Source organism: Symphalangus syndactylus, chromosome 20 (assembly GCF_028878055.3).
Source record: "Symphalangus syndactylus isolate Jambi chromosome 20, NHGRI_mSymSyn1-v2.1_pri, whole genome shotgun sequence".
Classification (NCBI taxonomy): domain Eukaryota; kingdom Metazoa; phylum Chordata; class Mammalia; order Primates; family Hylobatidae; genus Symphalangus; species Symphalangus syndactylus.
The window spans coordinates 12,209,434-12,228,316 of NC_072442.2; the positions used below are offsets into that span (position 1 = coordinate 12,209,434).

General features: G+C 39.3%; 1 protein-coding gene across 4 annotated transcripts in view; it reads left to right on the forward strand.

Moving 5' to 3' along the window:
* STXBP4 (syntaxin binding protein 4) overlaps positions 1-18,883 on the forward strand; it is a 227,434-nt gene that overhangs the window by 189,658 nt on the left and 18,893 nt on the right. For 2 of the 4 annotated variants that reach the window (XM_055258752.2, XM_063629923.1), the window contains one exon: positions 799-5,434. The exons of 1 other annotated variant lie outside the window; for it this stretch is intronic. In XM_055258752.2, the coding sequence (XP_055114727.2) occupies positions 799-913 (115 nt within the window). In that variant the 3' untranslated portion in view covers positions 914-5,434. Of the gene's footprint in view, positions 1-798; positions 5,435-18,883 lie in introns of those variants that run through there. One more of the 4 variants, XM_063629921.1, reaches the window with a different exon arrangement.

The window sequence follows — 18,883 nt, forward strand, 5'->3', positions numbered from 1 at the left end:
TAATCCCAACACTTTGGGAGGCCGAGGTGGGTGGATCACCTAAGCCCAAGAGTTCCAGACCAGCCTGGCCAACATGGTGAAACCCTGTCTCTACTAATAATACAAAAATTAGCCAGGTGTGGTGGTGCACACCTTTAGCCCTAGCTACTTGGGAGGCTGAGGCACGAGAATTCCTTGAAGCCCAGGGGACAGAGGTTACAGTGAGCTGAGATTGTGCAGCTGCACTGCAGCCTAGGTGACAGAGCAGGACTCTGTCTCAAAAAAATAAATAAATAAATAAAAATTTTAAAAAGCAGGTATTGTTGAGGCAGCTAAAAAAACCAAAGTATTTCATTGAATGTTTAGCAAGTGAGTAGTAGTGTATGATTTGTCATTTAGAAAGTTCTTTGGCTGCAGTAGAGAATGAATTAGAAAAGAACTAGAGCAGAGGCAGGGAGGCAAACCATTTCAGTGACCCAGACTATTTCATTGAAAAAGGAGAGCAAGAAACAGATTCCAGAGATGTTACAGCAAGGCAGTCATTGGACTTGTTGACTGACTGAATGTCAGATACTGAAAGGAAAGGAGTTAGAGATGCTGCATTCACCTGCATTCCTTTATAACAAAGAAGAAAGGAAGAAATGGTTTTCATTGAACCTTAAAATGTGTCTAAGACTTATTAAAGCTATTGGATCTAGTTCTAACTGCTTCCTATCACAGGGACTTTACTAGGGTAGAAGCAATGTCACCAGGATCAGTACTTGCATAGATGAGTAGAAAGACAGTCTTTCAGATTCTAATTGCATTCTTGTTCTCAAGTCATGTAACACAGACTACATCCTGGATTCATCCCGTGATGAGTGTCCTGAATCTATCTCGCTCAGAAGAGAATGAAGAGGATTGCTCTCGAGAACTCCCCAACCAGAAAAGTTGATGGTTTTCCTTAGGAAGTGGAGCTACATGGATGACGTGAGCAGAGACACATAACATCCAATTCTGAGACGCAACAGTCTAAAATAGGAGTAAAGCATGCACTACTTGTTGAAGTGTGAAATGGAGACTCTGGACTTTGGGTATTTTTGTAAAACTTTTGATATTTCTGTATACATTTAAAAAATCAATTGCCACTACAGTAGTTCCTTAAGAATAATCTAGTTATATTTTTTGAAATCACATATAATTAGACTTTATAATATATATACTTTTTCATATATAATTAGATCTTTCTTTGTAATTTCATATGTAGTTCTTCATAGGGTCTCAGATACAATGGTTTTTATAATTGACATATTGAAAAAGTATATGAACATAATGAAACACCTCATTTATTTGATAATTCACTAACGTTTTATATTCATATATTAGGAAAGTGATCTTAGCAAGCTTTTTGGAATTTAAGGATCACATTTAGATATCTCATGAGCTGATGAATACAGCTGGTATCTTTGTGGAGCTTTCTAATTTACAAAATGCTTTGTAGACCCCATTTTCTTTAAACCATACAACATGCCTGTGAAGCTGATCTGGTGGGTATGTTTATTCTTGGTTTTCAGTAGGGAAATAGCAATTCAGAGAGAGGAATCTCCCTGTCCCAGCACCAAGACTCACTCCTGAGTCTTCTGATTCCATGAGCAGTCCCCCTTCCCCCACACCCTGCTGTCCCCACAGAGGGAGGTCACAGCCCATCACTCAGGACACTGTGTTGATGCAGCTGGCTTCACAGCTGTGCATTCCACAGAGATTCAGAAGGCACCTCTTCAGTCAAACGTGGCCCCTCTGTAACCCCACTATTCTTCTCCTATAAACCCTTCCCCCTTCTCTGCACCCAAGCCTTCACCAAGTAGGCACGCTCTTTGTGATATTGTTTCAACAGACTTCTTTCAGCAGCTCGTGTTTTTCTAAAGTGAAAGGCATGGTTTGTCCTGCTTAGGTTGCCCTTCCCAGAGGGATGGTTTGAGGGGAGCTGATGAGAAGAGAGGTATCTGTTAAAACATTACTGCTCTACTCGAAACAAGATGGAAGCCTAAAGCCCAAGTCAAGCAGCTCCCAGCACTGCTGTGCAGACCTAGCGGTCCTTAGAACATAGTCTAAGAACCATTTATTGTAACCATTTTATAGATGAGTAAACTGAGATCCTAAGTCTCCTCGTCTACTGAATTTCATATGGTGTGTAATACAGATTTATATGGTAAAGATATACATTGTGCCGAACTATACATTCCTGAATCCATTTAGGGTTTATGATTTATGTCTTGAGTAATAATATAAAGTCAACTCCAGACTGATAAGTAGTCATTAGCCATGAGAAATGTTTCAGGATGGCTAGAGAAGACTTGTGTTTTGCCTATAATTGTGAAAGTAGAAACTTTTTGTTTTTGTCAAATTTCTCTCCCCCTGCTTGGAGAGTTTTCTAATTCATTTCTAGTGAGCGAAACAAAGAAGATGCTTGAGTCACTGAAATCAAAGTACTCAGGCACACAGCTCACTGACAAGAGACACCTCATCCATTAACTGCTGTTTTGTACCTCTTGCCTCCCTGTTTCTGTCAAATACCTAGTGAAAAAGGCCTAAACAATTGTAATGATATTATTTATTGAGCATTTTATGCCATACACAGTGATGAGCATTTTGCATATATTTATTTATGATCTTCTTAAAACCATTCCATAAAATAGGAACTGTAATTATCCCCAATTCTAAAAGAAAAAACTTAGGTTTAGGGAGTTAGTAATCTTTGCCTAAGGGTCACAAAGCACCTATGTATAGAAACTAGGGTTCAAGGCAGATCTGTGATTCCAGAAGCCGTTCTCTAAACCACTATGCAGAACTGCTTAGATTCATTGTCTATGGGTACATTTTATAAAAAGGCAGATTCTAGTTCAGTGTCATAAGGAACTTTCTAATAGTTAGAGCTGATAAGAAAAGAATTCCCCAGGAGAAAATGGAAGCACTGTCCCAGCAGGTTTCAGTCAGTCTGAATTCCTTACTTGGGGAATGTTGCTGAGGAGGTTCAGTGTGTGAATGGACTGAACCGGTTGGCCACTCTCTCAGATTCCCTCTTCATAAAGCTTCCGTGACCTCTAAACCATCAGGTTGGTGCCATAAGAGATGCTCAGAAAAACATGGTCAGGGCTTAGCAAGAATCCTTTTCCAATGCAAATAGGACCCTCACGTTATGTTTTGGTGAGTAGCCAGTCTTTCTTTAGCATCAATCAACCGTAGTAACGTGGTCATCACGAAGTCTTCATTGACTCACTGGCTTGGATTTTAGGGTTAGAAAATCTGAATGTTCTTATGTCCTTCCATCTCACTTTACTAGAGTACCCAAATTGAGTCATCCTTACTTACTCACTCATTCCCTCAAAATATTTACTGAGCACCAACAATGTCACAAGCACTGTGCTAAACACTGTGGTGAAGTAGAACAATTGCTAATCATTTCCTGGGTTCCACTTACTCTCTCTCTTCTTTTTTTTTTTTTTTGAGACGGAGTCTCGCTCTGTCACCCAGGCTGGAAGCTCTGCCTCCCAGGTTCACGCCATTCTCCTGCCTCAGCCTCTCCGAGTAGCTGGGATTACAGGTGCCCGCCACAGCGCCAGGCTAATTTTTTATATTTTTAGTAGAGATGGGGTTTCACTGTGGTCTCGATCTCCTGACCTCGTGATCCGCCCGCCTCCACCTCCCACAGTGCTGGGATTACAAGCGTGAGCCACCACGCCCAGCCCCACTTACTCTTGATTTAAAAAAAAAAAAAACAACAAAAGAGTTTTTGTGTGGCCAGGACTAAACAGCTGCTTCTTAATTTTTGAATTTTAAAACTAATCTATTTTATTTAAAAAAAAAGCAAGTACTATGGAAGTGAATAAAGTAAGAGATAGCCCATCTCACTTTCCAGAGGTAGCAGTCACTAATACTGTGGTGAGTGACTTTGCTCAAAGGAAATCGCACTATTAAGCTGCTTGGTTTTGACATATTATGTTGTGGTCATCTTTTCATGTCAATACATAGATTAATCTTTTATTTCAAATGTCTACATAAAATATCACTACCCACATAACCCATAATTTGTGTGGCCAGCAATTTATTGAACACTAAAACGTTTTAAGTTTTCTTATTGCTAACAATGTCACAGTGAACATTTATGTATTCATTAAATCCTTTTCCTCATGTATTTTTGCACTCTTGTGCTAGTATGTCTATAGTGTGAATACATTCATAAATTTCTTGATCAAAGCTAGGTCAAAGTTACATTCATTTTAATTTTGGTATATATTCATAAATCCTCCATAAAAGTAGGACCAACTTACATTACCACCAGTAGTGTATGTGAGCCTTATTTTTATGTATGATAGGACTTTTTTTAGTCCAAATGTTCCGATAGATTTTCTGGGTTTTTTTTGTCCTTGAAAGAATAACCTTCCTTCCATCAAGTCCAAGAACCTGAGATTTTTAATCATTAGGTTTTAGATTTCCTTTAGCAGCAGAGACTGACTTGCTGTATAGAGGGAAGTCTAGTAGTGACTAACTCACTATATGTCAAATACATCATTACTCTTCTCTTTTCCTACTTAACATGTAATGGTTGCAAGGACCAACTTTTAAATGAGCTAACTTGGGTGAGATGTTCAGTGAAGTACCAAGCACAATACAAATGCATCTTCGAGTTCTTTGGGCCTCACTTTCCCTATCTGAATAATAAGGATAGTAATCCCTTGCCTTTTCCCAAACCAGTTCAACTCAGCAAACACTTCCTGAGCACCTACTACATGCCAGGCAAAATGTGAAATTTGCATGCTATGAGGCTAAATGGTACTGATTCTCAAAACAAGGAGCTCATAGTCTAAAATCATTTTTCTTTCTTTTTTTTCTCCTAAAAAACCTCTTAAAGGGGTAAGAAGTTAGGGGGTTGTTTATTAAGAACCCCTGAAGAGCAACCCTTTATCACTCTCTTAAATTTGAATAATTCCAAAATAATATTAGGACCTCTTGACTAGAAAAGGAAAAAAAGGAACATGCCGTATGAAGCACCTCTCCAATAATAAATGCAAAGCAGCTGTCAAAATATGGAGTCAAATGATACTTTCATGAAGTGTTTGCACAATTAGAAAATGTTATCCTTTTTCTCAGGAGAAATGGGACATTTTTATTTTCTCTGCTAAGTGAAATGCAACTTTCTAAAGAATCAACATGCTTGACATTTTTACAATGTGCATAAAGAACTGAACTATTATTAAAACAACTTACACACTCTATTGCTTATAACTTTTGAGAGAATGAAAAGAACCTTAAACAGAATGTGCCTGTGGAGCTTCGCTTTAGAAATGAAATACCCAAGGTGTTTTAACTACAACTGTCTACATGTAATAGTGTGTCTGCATAATGATTTTGTAAATATTAACTGCAATTCTGTATTTGCTTTCTTGATATGACTTTTAACATTTAAACTTGTACTGTTTCTGTCTACTTTTTTCAAAAGTTCAATTTTTACTTTTGGGGGTTGGGCTGTTCTGAGGGAAAGGGCAATCAGATCAATAGTTCTGTCCCCCATTCCATTCCTTCATCACCCAATTATTCTCTGTATCACTCTACCCTGTTTATTTCTTTTACATTATTTATCAGTTTGCCCTAACCTTGTTTTGCTTGTTACCTTCCTCAATAGTGGGAGTGATAATGGGAGTCAGCTTCGTGAGGGCAGGGATTTTGTCTTCTTTTATTCATTTACTCACTTACACACTTACCGAGAGCTACCAGATGCCAAACACTTCACTGAGTAGTAGGGATACAATGTGAGATATATGTGTTTCTAGCCCTTGTGTAATTCGCATTCTATGAAAAGGATATACAACTGAAATTAACCAAAACTTTTTCCATTTATTTTCTTTCTCCCCATTCTTTATCAGATATTTGAACTACTGGGCCATTTAATGTTCATTATGTTAACAAAGAATGTGATATCAGAAAGCAGAAAAAAGCATGTTTTTTTGTGTTTCAAAAATCTAGCTCCTTGGGGAACTAGGAAGGATTTATGATTTAGGTCAAAGATTAGAGAGCACATATGATGAGGAAGATGAGGGTTTCTTACTCACTGTCTAGGAAATAATTCTCCTGGCTGTGAGGAGGAGAAAAAAGAACAAAAATGTTGGTAGGGCTCAGAGAAGGACCTGGGCTTAACCTTCTGAACCAAGTTCCAGGGAGCAGCAAAACCTCAATTACATTTGTCCCCTAGAATGGAAATGATTATGTGGTGTGTTTAGGCATTGGGACCTTGGACAATGCCAGTGAGCTTCCTCCAGCCCAATGTAGTCAACATTGGAGGATTAGATTGATTTCTGTGAACCCAAAAGGATCACAGGAGTAGCAGTAACACCTGCTGGACCTGAATGAGGATCCTTTCCATTCAATCCACATGTTCTCTCAATGGAAATCAATTCGGACAATAACATTAGACCATCTTAACCCAGAGTGTCTTAGCACTAGATAAGCCTCTGCTGTGGTCTGGATGTTTGTGCCCAGCCCCTAATTTCATATATTGAAACCTAACCCACAAGGTACCGGTATTAAGAGGGAGGGCTCTGAGGAGGTGATTAGGTCATGAGGCTCCATCCTGGTAAATGGGATTAGGACCCTTATGAAAGGCTTCAGGGAACCTGTTTGCCCCTTCCGCCTTGTGGGGATGCAGCGAGAAGTTGCCATCTTTGAAGGAGAGAGCAAGCCCTCACCAGAAGCTAAATCTGCTGGCACCTTGATCTTACACTTCCCAGCCTCCAGAACTGTGAACAATACATTTATATTGTTTATAAATTACCCAGTCTGAGATATTTTGTTATAGCAGCTCCTGAATGGACTAAGACAGCCCACAGAGTTAAGCAGTGACCCCAAGGAAAGGAAAGAACTGCAAGTTGCCTGAGATTAATGTTGCTCGGGATCATTTATTCCCTATTCCTGGTGTTTCTTTGTAGAGAGTGCTCCATTAAAGTAACACTTTTGTCCTGTCTCTGCTTCTTCCTTAGGCAGCGATTTACCTAATTGGTGAGTTTAGGATTAAAAAAAGGAATACATCCTAGAACATTTCTTAAATATATTCCCTTTTCTCTGTTTCATGCAAACATGGCCTATTTATTTTTCAGGTCTTTCTCGTTTCTTACCTGGATGCTTTCAATATAAGTGATATAGCTTCTTCCTTCTCCACCACACCTGTCCCCATCAATCTACCCATCACATTTCTGTCAGAATTATCTTTCTATAACACAAAATTGCTTCTATTGCTCCCTTGCTAGTCTTCAGTAGTTCCCTAGCACCTTCTACTATCTGAGTCCCTGGCTTTCTCCCTAGCCTCATGTCTTATCGCCAACAGTTGCTCAGATATATGTTCTCTGTCTAGGAAGCTTCTCTTGCCCCATTCCTGCATCAGATTTCTTCTCATACATCAAGACTCTGCTCTCATTTTACCTCTTCTTTGAAGAGCTCCTTGACACGTGCTGCCTTCCCCATGCCCAGAGCTGGCACTCTGTGGATGCCGTGCCTGCATTTTTACACACCTGCCCAGCCCCCCTTCCCACTGAGGAGTGGTGGAGCAAGAACTTCCACCTCAAGAGAGTTGCTGGCCTGTTTGTCCAGACACTCATTTGGTTACTATATTTACTAACTTACTTTTATCTACTGAGCTGGGTTACTGAGTCTTAGAGGCTTGAATTCTGGTTCTACCTTCTCTTTCTCTGTGTGGTAATGAAAACTGGAACTCTGGTTAAAGCTAACTGGTCTCTCTCACTGTGGCTGTTCCACTCAACATCAGCAGCTAGGTGAGTAAATCAGGTGGAGGTGGGAAGGAAATGGGAAAACAGAAAACTGGCCAGGATGGTCTGTTGTTTCTTATCTGTTGTTGCTTTGGGGTATTTTATTCTAAAACCCTAGAGGCTGAGAAGGTTAACTGGAAGGGTTCCAACTCTGAAATCCTACCCCAGTCCCCTATTGCTGCATACCTTTTAATAAAGTATCGATCACACTATAGAGGTAATTAATTTGGATAGGAAAGTAGGGCATGTGTCATCTCTCCTAGTAGACTGTGAGTCCTTTATTACTGACTCAGAGTCCATATATTATTTTTTATTTCTCACTCAAGACATGACACAGTAAAATCTAATAAAAGTTTACAAAATAAATTTAAAATGTGACATTAAAAAAAAACTCTTTTAGCTGTTTCCTGCTTCTGGCAGGGAAACAAAGATTGAATTAAAAAGAAAATGAGGTGGGGGGTTAAGTAAGTATGTCTGTACAACTAGTTCCACTAATGTGGGAACAATATAATGGATTTTGCTGAAGAAGGAAGTGTATGCTACTTAAGTTAGGCCATAAAACTCACAGTATGATCGCAGTAAAAGGATTGTAAAGCACATACTCACACATTGTTGATTTGCCCAAGCTTCTGAAGAAATACCACAGAATTATTTTGGTATAGAAGGGTAGATAAAACCTGAAACCAAAATACAAGGTTAGTGCATTTCAGAGCAGCAGCAAACTTCTCTTCTTATGGGTTAATTAATCATGTTACTGAAGAATTGATTTGGCACAAGGGAGCTATGTATTGCCACAGAACTCCGAAATTGCAGAAATTATCTCATCTATAACTAACTCCACTGGAATTGCTTGACTGTTCTGTTTCACAGTGGAGAAATTCATCTTTCATCAGCACACACGAGAATAGAAAACAGGAAGACAAAACAAATTGAGTAGATAATAAAGTTACCTTATAGGAACAGGTAATATAGACAGGTAAGGTCAGAAATTTCTATGGAATAGAATATGAAAAGATGTTTATGAGCAGATCCTATTTCTTTAGGCAGTTTTATCATTCAGAGAAGTAATCTATGCATTTAATCTAATGCCAGCTTTTATTTTTCTTTGGTGATTACCACACAAAAATAAGAAGTTGGCACCAAATTAAATGCATGGATTACTTCTCTGAATAATAAAAGTACTCGATATAAGGAAAATCTGAAGGAAATAGAATGCATACATACACACACATACACTTAGTATATATGTGTGTGTAGTGCACACACACACACACATATTGGAGGAATAAGAAATATTTAATAAAATCTACATAATTTCAAGAATATGACCAAATACTGGTGGTTCCTCACTCACCAGTAGAACTGTCACGACAAATGGAAAGTGAGAAGTCTATGAGGTTACCTTAGTTTTTCCAATTAAGACTGTTCATTGATTATATTTCTTCTGTCTCTATAAGTACCATATTCCCAATTAGTATTTCATCAGTTATAAGACTCATCATTATTTTGTGTATAATTAAAAATGAAAAAAAGATTTAAAATATGACTTAGTAGTTAGAATTTTTATCTTATACCCCTTTAAGTAAATACAAGAGAACTGTTTCAGCATAGATTTTTAAAAATCATGTGTATAAAAGAGAATGAAATATAAATTATGATATTTACAAAGCTCTGTACATTCAGAATTGAACTCTTTCTGCATCTCTTTTTTGAATCAGAGTTGTCATAAGCCACATTTTTTCACAATAACACCGTCTCTGCCATCAAGATAAATAACATTTCTTAAAGGAATATTCTACTGCAGTCTCTGAGATTTTTTTCCCTGTCTTAGACATCCATTCTACAACTCTGATGCTGGCACGTTTTTTATCTTGGCAAAAGGACTTAATAGAAAATTTTTAGATAACAATCAGGATTCATACTCCTTTCTCAATAGTCCTTAAATGGTTTGTTGACCAAAAAGTTAAGAAGTAACAGTCCAGTCATATCATGGAAAGAACAACCAAATTCATGCATGCACAGGCAAAGACAACCATATCACTATGACCGCCTGGCCGACAGCAACTGCAAGACATCATTTATTGTAAGACACTTCCTGTAATATGTTTAATTCCTGTGACATAAGGATTTATGTGAATTAGGAAGTGGCCCAAGGGTGAAAAGTAATAGGGAAATAGAGAAATAGAACCGATCCAAAGGGAAGGGGGAAAAAAACCCGCAAAAAGTGTGATGTCAAGCAAAGCCTATTCTGGAGATGACTTTGGTTCACTCCCACAGGAGAGCCCTAGAGACAAAAAGGTTCTACAGTAGGTTCAAGTCAGAGGCCAGAGAACCAGGAGTATTTATACCTCTGCACCATCAGTTATTGAATGGGGGTGCGGATGGGTGTAAATTGCCAGGTGCTTCCAGCCTGTAATGCAGTCAAAGCATGTTCCTGTAGCCTGAGGACAACCCTCCAACAAAGAGGTGCAGGTGCTGTATGTTGAAAGTGAAAGCACAGGGAGCTGTCATGCATGAGAGTGGTAGAGGGATGTGAAAGTGCTAGCAGTGCCTATTATACATCCAAATACTAAAGATGCTTAGATGTGAAAAATGTGTGTCTTAGAATCGGTGAAATATGGTATGGAGAATCAAGTCTCCTTGTTCTGGTTTATCTCATAGCATACTTAAAATTCAGCTAAAGATGAAATGCCTTAACAATTGAAACGGGCTTTCTGAAAAATTATTTCAATCAAAATTGTGTTAATAGCTATTTCTAAAAACCCTAACATGAAATACTTAGAAGAGATCAAGTGGTTTGTCCCTGGACATTCAAGCAATTGAATGTCTAAACAATCCAAGACAGACAATTTTGTATTATTTACTCTGTGAAGTGAACCTTTAAGGCTGTGGACAATGCGAACTCCCTCAATAATCTATTCCAGTACCTTGTTCCTTGCCAATTTCAAACAAACCTTCCCACCTATGATATAAGGCTTCCTTTGAATTATTAATTATTTAAGATACAATAAAACCAAAGTATTTTTAAAACACAGTAATTATGTTAGTGCAGGTACATGACATAGATATCCTCAAATATTCTTAGGGCATCTTTATAGATGCCACAAACGTTCTGGAAAGCAGTCTTGGAATATCTATCAAGGGCCTTAAAAATTTCTTCTTCTGTGAATTTATCCTCACAAATGACCCCAAGTTTAGACCAAAATAAAAAAATGCTTAAAAGGCTTGTTAAAGCATGATTTAAAATAGAAATGATTGTCTAAATTCCTGAAAACGGGAATGTCTAAATAAAATATAGTATCTAACATGATAGAAAATGTTTAATAATGTTTAATGATACCAGGAAAGTATCACAATATAACATCAAGTGATAATAACAGGAAACAGATCTGTATACAATATAAAACCAACAGTATTGTATATATAAACACTATAGAAGATCTGAAAAAAAATTAGATGACATTATTTGTGATATCTATTTTATTTATTATATTTTTCTGCATACTACTCTACAGTGAGCATGTCCTTTATAAGAAAAAAGGCTATTGATTTATTATGTATGAAAGAAGTGTATCTGATTTGATTATATATTTTTATTTCCACTTATATTTTCTAGGATTATTTTGCTTTAGAATTCTATATATAATCCTGTGAAAATTTGTAGTGTTGTAGGAACTGGAAAGATCAGAGATTATGTTATGGCCGTGAATGAGGCCTGACCTGCATTGTCAATAACTAAATTGATTATTGTGGAAACAACAAAAAAATTCATTTTTTGAAATGAAAATCTTTATTGAAATAACTATTTTACCATTGTGTGGTCAGAATCACTGCATTTGATGCTTTTTCAGGATTTGTTTTTCCTGCTAGAAATGCTAGAGTTGTCACAGATGTGATATTTATGTTTTCATTCTCTGGGGAAGGCCAAGTTTCATGACAGAGAAAGACTGGGGCCAATCCTATGATTGTGGATATCAACTTAAATATCTCAGAGCAGTATCATTGGTTGAGCAGTCCTGCAGGGCATCTGAGTTTACCGTCTGTATCTTGCCATTGTCAAAGATCCTGGACCTATTTTTTTCTGCCTTGAAAACTTTTGTGCAGTAAAACCAGCAATGGATTTTAGCAGAGTTGATGCATCATTAGGATTTTCACATTAACTCTTTGGACTTAGAGCCATGTCTAAAGTGTCCTTCTTTTGGATATAGTGCCTGGTGCAGAACTCTACCACAAAACATCAAGTGTGCCTCTAAATAGTCTTTGCAAGAGATACAAAATCCTAGAGTTGAGGTGAATTTGTAAGTTCCTCTAGTCCAACCACCTTTCAAATGAAAGAATCCTTCCAAAGCACCCCTGGCCAATAGCTCATCAAGATTTTGCTCAGATATTCCTATTGAGGGGGAACTTACTAACTCCTTTAATTCTTATTTTGCTTAAGGCTGAGTTTTTAAAACATCTAACATCAGCCAAGATTATTGATTTATCCATAAGGAATAATTTGTGAATTAACATTCTGTAGCTTTTCCTTGCTGACCAAGGAATACCTCCCCATTGAAGCCTAGGCCAGATTCCAGTCCGTTTTGACCATACCCCATCGTAGTATTTTAGAGTACACCTGAATAAGATACATGGTGCCATGTACATGGAAACTGACTGCTCTCATGCTATGGGTTGAACTGTGTCCCCCAAAAATTTGTATGTTGAAGTCCTAAAATTGGCATTGTTGCCACAAGCCAGGGAACTACCTAGGAGATGCTAGGAGAGAGGCCTAGAATGGAACCCCCCCCCTCCCCTGCCCCTGGGGCCTTCAGAGGGAGCAGTGCCCAGCTGACACCTTGACCTTGGACTTCTAGCCTCCAAACTGTGAGACAACAAATTTCTGTTGCTTAAGCCACTCAGTTTGTGTGCTTTGTTTTGGCAGTCTTAGCAAACTAATACATCCCCCAATCCAGAACTGTCCTCCTTTGGATAATAAAAACAGCAATAATTATAGTATTATTACCCTGAGTGACTGGTCCCACTGTTGGTCATTCTTTGTAGATGTGAGTTATTGCCCTTTTGAGATCAGAAGTCCTCTCACTTAGAGGCATATCTAAGACTTTTTTCTTGTGGAGGGAGCTCACTCAACTGTAGGTAAGGTTTGACTCATCTGGGTTAGTAGTAAGAACAAATTTCCAAGTGGCACCATCTTCAAGGTGCAAGCCCACGTGGGCGATGACCAGGTCTGGTATATTAAGAGGCTCTTGGTAGCACATTAGAAACACCTGGAGAGATTTTTAAATTTACAAAGCCTAGCCAAACCTCAGACCCATTAACCCTGACTCTCTGAGAATAGGACCCTGGCACCTGTGTTTTAAGGATTCTAGGTGATTTCAATGTGTAGCCAAAGTTCACTGCCATAGCCTGTCCTGGAATCCAGGTAATTAAAACTTCAGCAGATTACGAAAAACAAAAGTTACTTTCTTGGATGCATATATTCTTATAGCCTCAAAACTGAAACTGCAAACTGAACAATGCTGCAGTCAGATACACACATATTTCAACTGCATAACTTCCTTTAATAATACTTTTATTTTTCCAAGTTTGAAGACTGTCCCTAAGTCCAGTTTCTTTTAGAAGTTAGTAATAATCCCACCAACTCACATTTACATAGAAGTTACAGTTTAAAATTTGCATCTTGTAATAACTTGGTGAGATAGGGCAAGCATTATTTCTAATTTGCATATGAGAAAAAAACTAAGGCTCGGATGAGTTATGTGACTTCCCTGAGTCATGTTAGAGTAACTGACTCCTGATTTTTAAACTGAAGGTCCCAAATCCTGGGAACTCCCTCAGCTCTGGGCAAGCCAGGACAGGTGGTCACCCTGCACCTACACAAGGACTGAGCTGAGTCCTAGTTACCTGTTGTGAAGGACTGTAGAGGTTATCTAAGCCAGCTCCTCCTTTTACTGGAAAAGGAAAAGACTGAGGTAAGTCTCCAAAACCACTGCTGGAGCACCTTCTACCTCTAGAAAGATGTTGAGGGGCTTCCAGGGCACAAAGGAAAGAGAAGTAACTGTGTCTCCTTCCCCAACCATGTATGTGATACATTCATTCTCTAGGATTGGAAATTCCCAGAAAGCTGTGTCAGCAATGAGATTTCTTTCATTGTTTTGCCCTGTTTTGTCATTGACTTGTTATAGTTAAAGTTTATTATTTTTTAATGCAGAAAAAAGTGACTTTTGGGGAGTGCAGAGTTCTATGAATTTGTAACACATGTCTAGTTATTTGACCACCACCGTAATCAAGATACAGAACAGTTTTATCATTTCAAGTGCTCTCCCGCTATGCTTTTATGACACACCCTTCCCCACCCCAACTCCTGGCAATTACTGCTGTATTCTCCATAGCTGTAGTTTTGCCTTTTCGAGAATATCATATAAATAATCATGTATTATGTAACCTTCTGAGACAGGCTTCTTTCACGCAGCATAATGCCTTTGAGATTCATCCAGATTGTTGTGTGTATCAGTAGTTTATTTTTATTACTGGGTTATAGTTCATTGTATGGATATATCACAGTTTCTTTAGCCATTCACCCACTGAAAGTCATTTGGGTTGTTTCTAGGCTTTGGTGATTATGAATAAAGCTGCTATCAACAACCACGTATTGGTTTTTGTGTGAACGTAAGTATTCATTTCTCTAGATGAATTACCCACAAGTAGGATTTCTTGATTTTGTGATATATATGTTTTCTATTGCTGCCCTTAAAAATTACACAAATTTAGTGACTTAAGCATTACAAATTTATTATCTTACAGTTTTATAGGTCAGAAAGGTTTTACTGGGCTAAATTCAAATTATCAGCAGGGTTGTATTTCTTTCTGGTGGCCCTCAGAGAGAATCCATTTAGATTCAGTTCCTTGAGGTCATGGAACTTGCCTTTTCACCCCCTTTATCCACCTGCAAAGCCAGCAATGGCCAGTCAAGTCCAGTGCCTTCATGTACATCTCTTTCTAACCCTTCTCTCATCCTCTCTGAACTTTCTTCCATTGTCATATCTCTCTCTGACCCAACCGTGAAAGGTTATCTGCTTCTAAGAATTCTTGCTTAGATTGGGTCCACCATGATAAAATTCAGGATAATCTCACCAGCTCAAAGTTCATCTCTTAATCACATCTGCAAAATCCCTTTTGCTTTTCAAGGTAACATCTTCATGTGATCTGGAAATTAGGGTATGAGCATTTGTAGGGGAGAATGTTATTCTGCCTGCTTATCTTTTCAGGAAACTTCCAAGCTGTTTTCTAGAATGGCTGTAGCATTTAATATTGCCATCGGCTGTGTATGAGAGTTCCAGTTGCTCCATGCCCTTGTCAACACTTGGTACTGTCAGTATTTTTTATTTTAACCTTTCTCATGGGTATGTAGTGGTGTTTCATCATGGTTTAAATTTGCATTCTTCTCATGGCTAAAGATTTTGAACAACATTTCATCTGCTTATTTTTCATCTGTTTATCCTCTTTGGTGAAATTTCTGTTCAAATATTTTGCCCATTTTTTAAACTGGGTTGTTTTCTTGCTGCTGGGTTTTAAGAGTTCTTTATTCTGGATACAAGTCCTTTGTCAGATATGTGATTTTCAAATATTTTCTTGTCTAAATCCAACTTTTCCATATTTCACCTATATACCAGTTTACACACATATAATTTTCCTGCACCTCAGGTTGTGTTTAGGTTGGCCTAGACCACAGAGTGATCTGATTTGGGTTTCTAAGCCAGGGTTTTCAGATCTGAGAATGGCCCTGCCTTCTCCAAGTTATAGTAGATCCCAGATATCTACCTATCACAATTCACTCCATTCCTATATTCCTCTTAGAGAATGCAACTTTTAATCTATTAAAAAATGTCATTTATAAGATCACAGGATTTTAAAGGGAAACAGCTACTTGGGAGGCTGAGGCAGGAGAATGGCATGAATCTGGGAGGCGGAGCTTGCAGTGAGCCAAGATAGCGCCACTGCACTCCAGCCTGGGGGCGACACAGCGAGACTCCATCCCAAAAAAAAAAACAAAAAAAAGACATGGCATCTGCAACTCCTTTCACACTAATGTCCCTACATTCCAACAAACATTTTTTGAGTGCGGATGTGGCCTTCATAAGAGAACCATTAGGGGAGTCAAATGACAGGAAGTCAGAATGAACTGAGAGGAAATTTGAGAACACTGCAGAGTAGTTCCTAAGCATGGGGAGAGACCGCTATACCACTGAATTATATAGATGTATAGATACCAAATCTGCTTGGTACAGTGTGATTTTTGAAATCTAAAGACACCTGCTGATGCTCATAGCAGAAATGCTGAAAATTAAGCAGAGAGTGGAAATTTTATTGCAAGCCTTCTGGAAATTTTTGTCTATGTCTGTATAATAAGGCAGCAATCTGGAGCTGTCTTGAGAATTAACTTCAAGAATCTAAAGTTGACAGAAACCAGCCCAGGCTATTTGAAAATCGTTCTCTTACTGCACCAAGCAGAGGAGTTTATCAGTCAGAAATCCTGCGGGAAATAGGATCCGTCACAGATGGTCCAAATGAAGGCACTGCTCATAGATACGTGGTGAGGGGTCAAAGAACAGGCAAGTGATGGTGAAGCACCCAAAAACTAGCAGTAGGCTGGAAGCTATCTCTCTGCTTTTAGAGTTGGGGGACAAAGGGGAACATAATGTCACTGGAAACCACTGAGAATGAGACCATGGAGGATCAGGCACCCTGCCAGAGCTGTAGTTGCAGAGGGATGCAGCTAGTATTGGAACATAGTGTCAAAGCAAGAAGGATAGAGAGAGATGGGGCCATCCCAATCTCACTCCCTCCTTTGTCTTTCCCATTCTCCCTTCTCCTTTAGAGCTTCCCTTTGCTAGAAGGAAGCCAACCCAAAAGCATTCAGCAGGAGAGCCCAGGGGAGACAATCTATAGGTCTCTACTTTCTCCTGAGGCACAGACAAGATCACAGATGGAACTGAGAGGCAGGTGGGGAATAATTGGCACAGGAGTAATCCAGTGATTCCTGACGCATGTGCAGGAGGAGGTCTGCTATCTGAGAAAGATGAGTATGGGTGAGTAAACAAACCATTCATTCTTTGATGGGTAATTATCGCCCACCTTCTAGGGGCACAGATGCTGCCCATGGATGAGATACACAGTTCTTATTCTCACAGATCTTACAGCCAGTCAAGAGAAGCAGAGAAGAAGGCAAACTCAGCACAGGGGAGGAAGTAGGTGTGACAGACGCACATAGTGGAAGCATGTAACTCAGGAAAGAGCGGTCTGCGAGGGCTTTTTGGAGGAAGTTATGCCTCAACAGAAATGTAAATGATTAGTAGATATTGACGAGGCATGTGGAGAAGAGGAAAGGTGAGAGAGCCTCCTGGGTAATGTCAGGGTGATGAGACAGAGTGATGCTGTGCGGTTCAGTGTAACCGTGTAACCAGAGCACATCTTCAGGAGGGCAACCAGGTGGGGACAGTAGGAATAACGTGAAGTAAGTCTGGAGAAGGAAGCAGGGCTCAGATGCCAAAAGGCCTCATAAGCTATGTTAAGAAATCTGGACATTCCCCTAAGAGTAAGGGTGAGGCACAAAAGATCTTAAGTAGGGTGTGATCATTAATTTTATGTGTCAGTTTTACTGTGTTGAGGGATACCCAGATAGCTGGTAAAACATTATTTCTAGGTGTGCCTGTGAGGGTGCTTCTGAAAAAGATTAGCATTTGAATCAGTAGACCGAATGAAGATCTGCCCTCAGCAATGTGAGTGAATATCATCCAATCCACTGAGGGCTTGAACAGAGCAAACGCAGAGGAAGGGAGAATCCTTTCTCCCTCTTCTTGAGATGGGACATCATTCTTCTGCCCTCAGACATCATAGGTCCTGGTTCTGGGGCCTTGAGACTCAGATTGGGCCTTCCACCAGCCCCACCCTCACCCTATCCCCACCTCCCCACTTAGTTCTCAGGCCTTAGAAGAGAGTCTCATCATTGGCCCCCACCAGTTCTCAGGACATCAGACTGGGACCAAATTACACTCCTGCTTTCCTGGTTCTCCAGCTTACAGAGGCATCTCCTGGAACTTCTCAGCCTCTGTCATCACACAAACCAATTCCCATAATAAATTCCCTCTTATCTCTGTACCTATAGTGATACATATGAAGATACTTATTCTGTTTCTCTGGAGAACCCTGACTGAAACACAGGGCAATGGCATAATAAGATTTGTTTTTAAAAACTCCCAGGTGTAGAGGACAGCTGGGCAAGGAACAAGAGTGGAGGAAATTTTCAGACTGGCCCCTTCTCTGGCTGCCACACCCTGGCCAAGTGTCTTAACCTCCCGAAGCCTAGCGCCTTCACCTGTTCAACAGCAATAATCAGGCCTGTCTTGCCTACCTCACTGGATTACTGCAAGCAGTGAAGGGACGTGAACAGGCTCTGGCAACCAGAAAGCACAGTCATAATTCCAAATAACGCGATGAAAAGAAAATATGGCTGATATTGTTAATTTCCCAAGGAAATCTGTGTAGTCCTCTGACTCATTTTGCAAAGACTGGAGAGGAAATGGAGAAGGAAGCACACCAGAGCCAACACTTTGAAAGGAGGTTGTTCATTCCATCACTTTCGAAATGGAGATTCTGTCCTCCTGGCTGTGTGGCACACGATTGCTGTCCAATAAACAGGAATTGATGAACGGCTGAGTGGGGCTTTGTTTTGTTTTCATTTTTCAAACTCTCTTATGACTGTAGAGGGGAAAACTAAATCAATGCCATATGCCTGTAAAAATCCCTCTGACATCTTTTATTGTAATGGAAGATGACAATGGTTATCAGAGCAGAAGGAACTTGCCTGAGTGAAAGCAAATACCAAACACCTTTTGGGAAACAAAGCACCTCCTGGTGACCTTTGCAGCTGTTCCACTCCCTAAATTATGGCAACCTGGAGTTGTCTAATGACAGTCTAACCAGGATTTCCTCTTGTTTTCAAATGTGTGCCTCCTCCCTCTCCCTGGGTTGTGCAGAATTTTAAATGTCACAGTAATCACATTTTTCCCGAGGATAACATGAAATATCATTGGAGCTTAATGGAGATGAACAAA